Genomic DNA, 8,397 nt, shown 5'->3' with positions numbered 1-8,397 from the left:
GATTCTTCAATACTCTATAAAGACCCCAAACTTCCTGCTTTTATCAGTTGCCTTTATGAAAACTCTGTTGGGTGAACCTGGAAAACATAGTACATGCCTACTGCCATTCAGAGACCTTGGTGTACTGCTGCTGGGAGTTCATGCTCCCAGTGTCTCTTGGCAGTGGTCTTTTCTTTTAAAAGCAGTGTTTTTAATGTGAGCTTTTTCTAGCCTTATGATTCAGTCTGCCAAATGCGCCAAAGCTGAACAGCAGTGAGCCCTTTGATTTCTGTGTCTTTGTGAAATCTTTTAAAGTAGTACTTCTTTATTTCTCCCACTAGATTTTATGAGAGGGGAAACAATGCATTTGTTTATGTTGATGCTTTTGTTTTAAGTCATTTCAGCATCTGAGGGAGTAGACTCTAGAAGCTCATGTCCCTGAAGGAAGCTGGAAGTTCCTATTTTAATAAGCTGCAGACTAATCCAGTTCTGCCCTTAAAAACCTTTTTATTGTGCCTTCTCGAAACTTCCTTAGGAATTATCCCTCAAAGTGGGTGGGGCTGTAGCTCTAAGGTGTAGGGCACATCCTTTTGTGTGCAAAAGGTTCCGCATTCAATCCCCAACATCTCCAGGTAGTGCTGGCAGAGACCCATGTCTAAAACCCTGGAGAACTACTGCCAGTCAGTGTAGTAAATACCAACCAGTAGTAATACAGACCAACCTTAGACTGTTGGACTGCAAGTCCCATCATGCCTGGCCATGGGTCGTCCTGGCTATGGATGATGGGAGTTGTAGTTTTAACGGCTGGTGATCCAAGTTTGAGAAATACTGAATTCTGATCTTTTTGCTGCACCACTACGCAGCTCTGCCATGGATTTTGTAGGCTTCAAGCTTGCTTTTTTTTAAACCAAAACAACCCCCCCCCCCAAATTACTTACTTGGACCTAACAAGGCAAGAGGTCTAATGACTTCTTTCCATCCTGGGTATGGGTGGGATGCTTGTCTGTATCACACTTTTATCATGTTCTGGTCTTTTTCTAAATAGCTTTATGAAGAGCACTCACATTTAAAAAAAAGTAGTCTGACCTACCCAGCTTATGCCTCATAGTTAGATGCTGAAGAAATGCAGATGGAAAGGTTAATGTAGCTAGCGCCTCAGTTTGCTTCCACGCCCCCGTTCCTTCTCCTTTTGCATCTGTCTTTTAGGCTGCGATCGTAGGAGCGTGGGGACGCGGATTGCTTTCTTTACAGATCTCTCCGCAAGCCCGTCTTACTTGTTTTGGACTTGGGAGAAGCAGGCTGGAGGGGGGGGGGGGAGCCAATCAAATAAAACGCCCTGCTTGCAGCAGAGCTCTGAAAAGGCACATGGCCAAATTCCAGGTGGAAGCAGAGCCATAGGGACCCATTACCACCCGGGGACTTGATTCTGAGGGGCGTCAGGAGTTCGCCTCCCCGGGAGGGTGGGTGGGGGGCGGAGTGAAGCTCACCCCGAGGTGCCTCAGGAAAACCACAGCCCGGCCGGCTTCTCCCCGGCTCGCGCTCTCTATGCTCATATTTGGAGTTGCCTGGGCAGCCGGTGCCCAGGAATTTCCCGTCATGCCTCTCCGAGAGGCGGCTGGGCCTGTCATTTCGCCGGGCCGTAGGCGGGCGGCGTAGCTGAGGGGGAGACGGTGCCTTCAGCCCCGGCTGCTGCTGCTGCTGCTGTTTCTTCTTCTCCTCCTCCTTCTTGTTCTCCCCGCGTTTACTTTCCGGCTCGCCGCCCTCCATGCGCGCGGAGTTTCCCTCGCTGCTGCTCAACTTCTCTTGCCTTGTGGCGGCCGCTGCGCCGGTGGCAGGTAAGGGAGACGTCGTCGACCGTCATTGCTGCAGACCGGGCAGCCTGCCCTGCCCTGCCCTGCCCTGTCTGCCTCCCTTAGGGTTTCTAGAGCTTTCCATCCCGGCCCCGCTTTCTCTCTCCCCCGCCACACACCACCTTAAAAGTCTAGGGAAAGGAAGCCATGTCATCCCTTCCCGAAGCTCAGGCATGTCTACTCGGGAGTAAGACCCCACTGAGTTCAGTGGCACTTGTTCCCAGGTAAGTGGGCACAGCAAGAAGCTCTCCTAGCCTAGGAGTCCTAAATCCGAAGGGCTGAGGTGTCTTCACCTCCCTTCCCCCTTCCCCAATAAAATATTTGAGGTGCCCCCCCCCCAAAAAGTTGATAGGCATTGCCATTCAAATGGTTTCATGTGCACCCTGAATTGTTATCGATTTTGTGATGGGCGGGGCTTACTCCCCCCCCCCAATATTTTGATCAAGTTGGCACCCGGACTCCTAGACTGCAGCCCACTTCACCTGGGAGCAGGTGCCATAGAAACTAAAGGGATTTTCCTATGAGTAAAAAAACCCCAAAAACAATCCACAAATGTCTTCGGAATGGTGGACAGTATGCTTATCTAAAAGGAAAAACCTTTACTTTTTGTTTCAAGGAGTTAAAGAAGGTAATTGTGGCCATAAAACCAAGGGCTGGTAATGATTTCTGGGTTAAATATGTATGTAAAGGTTGCCCTGCTTGGAGGATCGCAGGAAGGCCCTTCTCACCTAGTATAATGTTTCCAATGGCGGGTAGCCACATCACGGCCTCTGGAAGCTCCCGACAGGAGCATGACGTACAAATTTGCATGTTGCGTATGTGCAGTTAGCTAACTTTAGCATCAGGATTTAAGGTGTGGTGTCCTCTTTAGATAGCGGTGTGTGTTACAAACTGTGTTAAACCACCCCCCAGCTGCATTTAGGGACCCTGCACTTCTGTCCCAAAGTCCTGCCTGGACAGCAGCACTGCTTATGTGGCAACAAAATCCAAAGGGTACTGCACTTTATTTGGTTTGCTTTTGGCACCTGCAGTAGGCTGGAGGGTAATTGGAGGGCTGAACCCTCACCCGCATAATACAGGGTTGCCTCTAGATCCTCTTTGTAAGGATCCTATGCTGGAGGAATTTACATTTGTTTTCTCATTTTGGATGTAATAATTGCCAAAGCAAATCGTGTTCTAAAGGAGAAGTTATTTAATGGTCCAAAGTGAGCTTATGACTCGTGAATAGAAATAAAGCTGTTGGCAACTTTCTGGACTCTTGAGAATGTATGTCCTAACTGGCCATGGAATGTTGGAATGCTAGATATAAGTCACATCCTACTGAGGGCTTGGAAAATAGTTTACTCTTGTTTTAATGCTGTGGAACCATGATGCACAAGTGAAATCATTTCAATCTCTGTACACAAAGTACAGAATAGATACAGAAGACCAGGAGGAGCTCCTTTTTTGAATTCATAAATGAGGCTTAATACTTTACACACAGAACTATGCATATATAAACGGATAAATGAATCCTTGCAAAAAAAATAAAATAGCAGACAATCAATCTTTTATCAGTTAATTACTTTGAAGGTTGTGGGACTTCAGATTGTAAAGCTTCCTTTTCTAGTTGCTGATATTGAATCCTCTAACAAAAAATAATAGCATGACCTAGAACAGAAAGAGGAAGCCTAAGATACACAATATATTAGAGTTAGCAAAGTTAATGGATAAACTACGTGAAAAGGACAATAGCGATTTTGAAAAAGAAACCCTTTACAATATATTTGCAGAAACAAAAAAACAAAACAAAAACATGGACTCATTGGCAGGATTTAAATAAACATTTACAATTTTATTTATAGAGAACAAGAAGTATAACAATATGATATACAAGAAGTATGACAATATGATAACAATACAAACAGCAAAAAGTATCATTTGATGTAATAAACCAGAAATGGAAGTTAAGGGAAGTCAACAGGGAGGGGGGAAATTGGAAAATGGTTGTTTTGTAATGATATTGGATATTTGTTACAGGAAAAGAAAACCAGTAAAAAGATACACAATGTATTAACATTTAGGTCTTTTTCTAAAGTTTATTGTAAGATGGAAACAAGGATGTAAATTAGTGCTGTGAAAAAATATTCTATCTTGGAATAAGGTCAGAAAGATGCTTTATTCTACATTGAGAGACACTTTTTTGTTGTTCATCTCCCAGAATCTTGGGCAGGCATTCAAAGCTGCAAGGTGGTCCAACAGATATTGCCTCCTAGTGTCCTGCTATCACCTTTGCCTAGTCAGCTGGAATTCAGGGAAAGGACTCTGCTTTCTGAACAGTGTTGACAATTCAGGGATTCCCTCATGCCTATCAGCTAAGCCATGTCAAGGATCCCAATTCCTTTGGATGATGTCACTGGAAATAGTTCCCTGTTTATGGAATGCCTCCCTGGTGAGATGCATCTGTCTCACTCATTATTAACTTTCAGAATGAATTTTAAAACATTCCTGTTTATGCAGGCGTTTGATTGCAGTAATATGCTTGGCAGCCTTGAAATTATTAGCTCTGAGGATAAGTGACTTTCATTTTTAAAAATGTTCTTAAAAGTTATAATTCCTATTCAGTTTTTGAATGCTGAATTCTCATTTCTTATTCTTAAATACATTCCTGTGTTCCTTCAATGCACATTGGAATTAGTAGTAGCATACTGCTCACAAAATTACATAGATAGAATGACATGTGCCTTCCCCATATTGTAACTCAGGGTGGCCCAACTTTTCATCCTAAGTGGGCAGCAAAAGTGCTTTTACACAGAACCCGCAGGTTTCACATTTCCTTTTCATGTGGGGATGGGAGGAGCAAGGTCAAAGTTTGATGCCCCCCCCCCAGCCCTTGCACTGCCTTTGCAAAGCTAGCTAAGCAAGGCACAGGGCTTTGGGAAGGAGGTATGTGGCTCTGGCAGGATCCTTGAGCCCTTCTACCTCTTTTCCAAAGCTCGGGAAAGTGCTAACTAGGCTTTCAGAAGGAGGCAGGAGGACTCTAGAGCCCTCATTCCTCCTTCCCAAAACCCAATGCCTTGCTTACCTGGCTTGGGGAATTATACATCTCTGCTTCTTGGGAGAAAAGCAATGGCAAACCTAGACAGCACCCTAAAAAGCAGAGACATCACCTTGCCAACAAAGGTCCGTATCGTTAAAGCTATGGTTTTCCCAGTAGTGATGTATGGAAGTGAGAGCTGGACCATAAAGAAGGCTGATCGCCGAAGAATTGATGCTTTTGAATTATGGTGCTAGAGGAGACTCTTGAGAGTCCCATGGACTGCAAGAAGATCAAACCTCTCCATTCTTAAGGAAATCAGCCCTGAGTGCTCACTGGAAGGACAGATCCTGAAGATGAGGCTGCAATACTTTGGCCACCTCATGAGAAGACTCCCTGGAAAAGACCCTGATGCTGGGAAAGATGGAGGGCACAAGGAGAAGGGGACTACAGAGGACGAGATGGTTGGACAGTGTTCTCGAAGCTTCTAAAATGACCAAACTGCAGGAGGCAGTGGAAGACAGGAGTGCCTGGCGTGCTCTGGTCCATGGGGTCACGAAGAATCGGACATGACTAAACGACTAAACAACAACAACAAAGGTGACAGTTTCATAGAATATATTAGGAGAGGAATGAAGCTTTTTGTATATCAGTGGAATATAAACAGGTGATGAATACGAACTTGTAGTGTACCAATAGAGTATCGGGAACTCGGTAGCTCAGCCAGTGGGATTACTTTCACCACCCAAGCAAGCCTCCCTTACCAAAGAAAACTGGGAATGCACTTTTAGGGCCCATTGGCAGCAGCATCTCTATCTGCTCCACAACTGATGCCACATTTGACCTTAGGTGTGGGGCAAGTGAGTGTGGGTTTCGGAAAATGGCCTCTCAGACCAAACTGGGACCAGTGCTGGGTCTAATTATGCCCATTGGCTAGAGGTTCTCCATGCCTGGTTTAGCTCACGATCTATAATAGTAGATGTGAATCCACCCACATTGTGGCATAGTGCAAATCACTATGATTCCAACCTAGTGCTGAGAAATTCTACTTGCTTGCTGACTCACTATTGTTTCTTATGGGATGCTTTTTTATGCTTACTTTTATAGTTCTGTCCTAATGCCTAGAGTGTAGTTTCCTTCTTTGTGTTGTTGTTGTTGGAGTTTGCCAAGAAATGTGAGCAAGAGAGCCCTTCAAGGCTTATTTCCAACAGAATTTCCATGTGACTATTAAATTTAAACATTTATTCCTATATTATTTTAAAGGCTTAGTGCTCTTGAGATTATAATATTTGATTTAACGATATTTATTTCTGCACTTGATAGAAAAGTATCAGATGTCCACATCCTAATGGCAACCTATGAAAACATAATTAAAGATTTGAAAAAGCTCTGCAAAGTACTATAGACTCTGCCATAAAAGCTTATGCCACAATTCATTTGTTAGTGTTTACGGTGCTGCATGACTTCTTGTTAATATTGTATGTCTCTCTTATCCATCTAAACTATTAGTTTCCCCAGGATACAATATCTGTCTGCTTATACATGTATAAGAGGAAAAGGTTTGTGTTGGGCTTTTTATTCTGAACTGACAAAAGACTTCAAATACTCTTACTTATTTTTCCCTTGAGTTGAAGGTTAGAGAGATGGTGAATTGGAGCAGACAGCTTCAGTATCTGCTGTTTTAGTATTTGTTGTAGCATAGTCAGACCTAAATATCAGAACGTAAATCCTTACAGCCAAAGAGTGCCACCAAATGCAGTGCTTTAATTTTTTGTTAGAAGTTAATGGTAACCATTCATTTATGGGGGGAAAACTCCTGCTCTAGTGCATTCGGGGACACCAGTGGTGCAGGGACTGGCCCTCCAGATGTTTTGGGACTACAACTCCCATCATCCTTAGCTAACAGGACCAGTGGTCAGGGATGATGGGAGTTGTAGTCCCAAAACATCTGGAGGGCCGAGTTTGCCTATGCCTGGTCTATTTACTGCCCCTGGTTATCCGGGACTGTTCATATCAGCAACACCCTTTGATTCTGTTAAATACTGTTCATCTACAATCTTTCAAATGTTGCTATCCATCTTAATACCATGGTTATTTACAGTTATGTAAGTTTTATAAATTGGTCAAACTTAAAAATCAGGTTTAACTGAATTAGGGGAAATGTTTGTGTGGGAGTGTTTAAATTGGCTTTATTCTAATCTTGTTTAAGGTGGCAAGGAATCAGATTAAACTAAGCCAACTAAGGCGATTTTAAAGGAGAATAGGTGTCTCCACTAACTGGATTTTCACCTATTTAATTAAATAAGATTTCAAAAAGATTTTTGTTCAAACTAGGCCAGAATCATTCCTTTAAACAGAGAATTGGCTCATGCATTGAGTGTTTAAAAGCAGATCTGCAGTACTGTACAGCAGAAAGTAGATCTTGCCTGGCAATGTAGCAGCCTCCTCTGGCACGTACAGAGTTTACCAAGGCACTAGTTTAATCTACTGCATCCAAAAATGCTTAACTGAGCACCTGTGCCATCTGTAGCCCTTTTCTGGAGGGAAGACCCTGGAACATGGGCCCTGGAACTTTGACTATAACATCAGTTTTCAGGGACAAGAAGAGACTAATATAATTACCCCCATGATTGTATATCTTTTTTGTGCACATTTCTGTGGATTGCCTTCTAATTATAGATCCATTCTCTGTTACAGAAGTGGTGATCCATTTTCGGTCTGAGGGCCATATTTCCTCATGGGCAGCCTCATGGGCAGCCACATACCAGTGGTGGGCAGGGCCCAGGGTCAACAATTCTACTCTTCTACTGGATTCTACTCTTACCTTTGTCCAGTAGGCTATATTACAGCTACCCAAAAGTCAGGCGTTTCTACACCCTGACCCACCACCCTCAACAACTCTCTTCAAACAAGCAAGAAGTATTTTTTATCACAGTTCAAGAACACATTGCAGTCAGGCGAAAGCACCTGAGGACGGTGCAGAGGAGGACCAGTGATGGGTATCGCCTGGGGAGAATCTTCAGGAAAGACAGAAGTCCATAGAGGGCCACATTTGTATCCCAGGCTGGTTATTCCCCACCTGAGCTCTATTACAACACCAGAATGTGCTCACTGCACTTTCTTGGGCATCATCCTTGATCTCTGAAAATTTCCTACACTAAATGCCTCATCAACAGGATGCCTATGGATGCCTGACCTCATTGTATGAGTCACCATAGCCCTGCTTGATCCTCTAGTGTGTATTACCCTTTGCATACTATGACTCTGGCACCTATATTCATTTTCCATACTGTCTACTGGATGAGTTGGTCTTTTTATATATTCTGCCAAGAGTATGGAATGCTCCCTTTTCCTAACTCACAGCAGCTATAAGCAGATGTAGCATAGTTTCTGGGAAACACAAGGAAGTAAGTGTTCCACTGTTGTCTTATTACTTGCACATTGAGTCTAGGGGATTCCCCAGGATGGTTTTAGACTTGCCTTTTGCAAGAGTTTTAAATTGGTGTTTAATTTCCTTTATAGAGAACTACTGTGCTCATATCTTCTTGCAAG

At 43.6% G+C, this 8,397-nt stretch overlaps 1 protein-coding gene across 3 annotated transcripts in view; it reads left to right on the top strand.

The window, feature by feature from the left end:
- The first annotated feature begins 1,607 nt into the window (after positions 1-1,607).
- The window catches only part of MSRB3 (methionine sulfoxide reductase B3), a 61,065-nt gene continuing 54,275 nt past the window's right edge, over positions 1,608-8,397 (top strand). Inside the window, exon 1 of one of the 3 annotated variants that reach the window (XM_081211846.1) lies at positions 1,608-1,814. In XM_081211846.1, the coding sequence (XP_081067972.1) occupies positions 1,745-1,814 (70 nt within the window). In that variant the 5' untranslated portion in view covers positions 1,608-1,744. The remainder of the gene's footprint in view (positions 1,815-8,397) is intronic. The other 2 variants (XM_081211847.1, XM_081211844.1) reach the window with 2 other exon arrangements.

This window comes from Podarcis bocagei (genome assembly GCF_964188305.1).
Source record: "Podarcis bocagei genome assembly, chromosome: 10".
In the NCBI taxonomy this organism is placed as follows: domain Eukaryota; kingdom Metazoa; phylum Chordata; class Lepidosauria; order Squamata; family Lacertidae; genus Podarcis; species Podarcis bocagei.
This window is presented reverse-complemented; position numbering and strand designations above follow the sequence as displayed.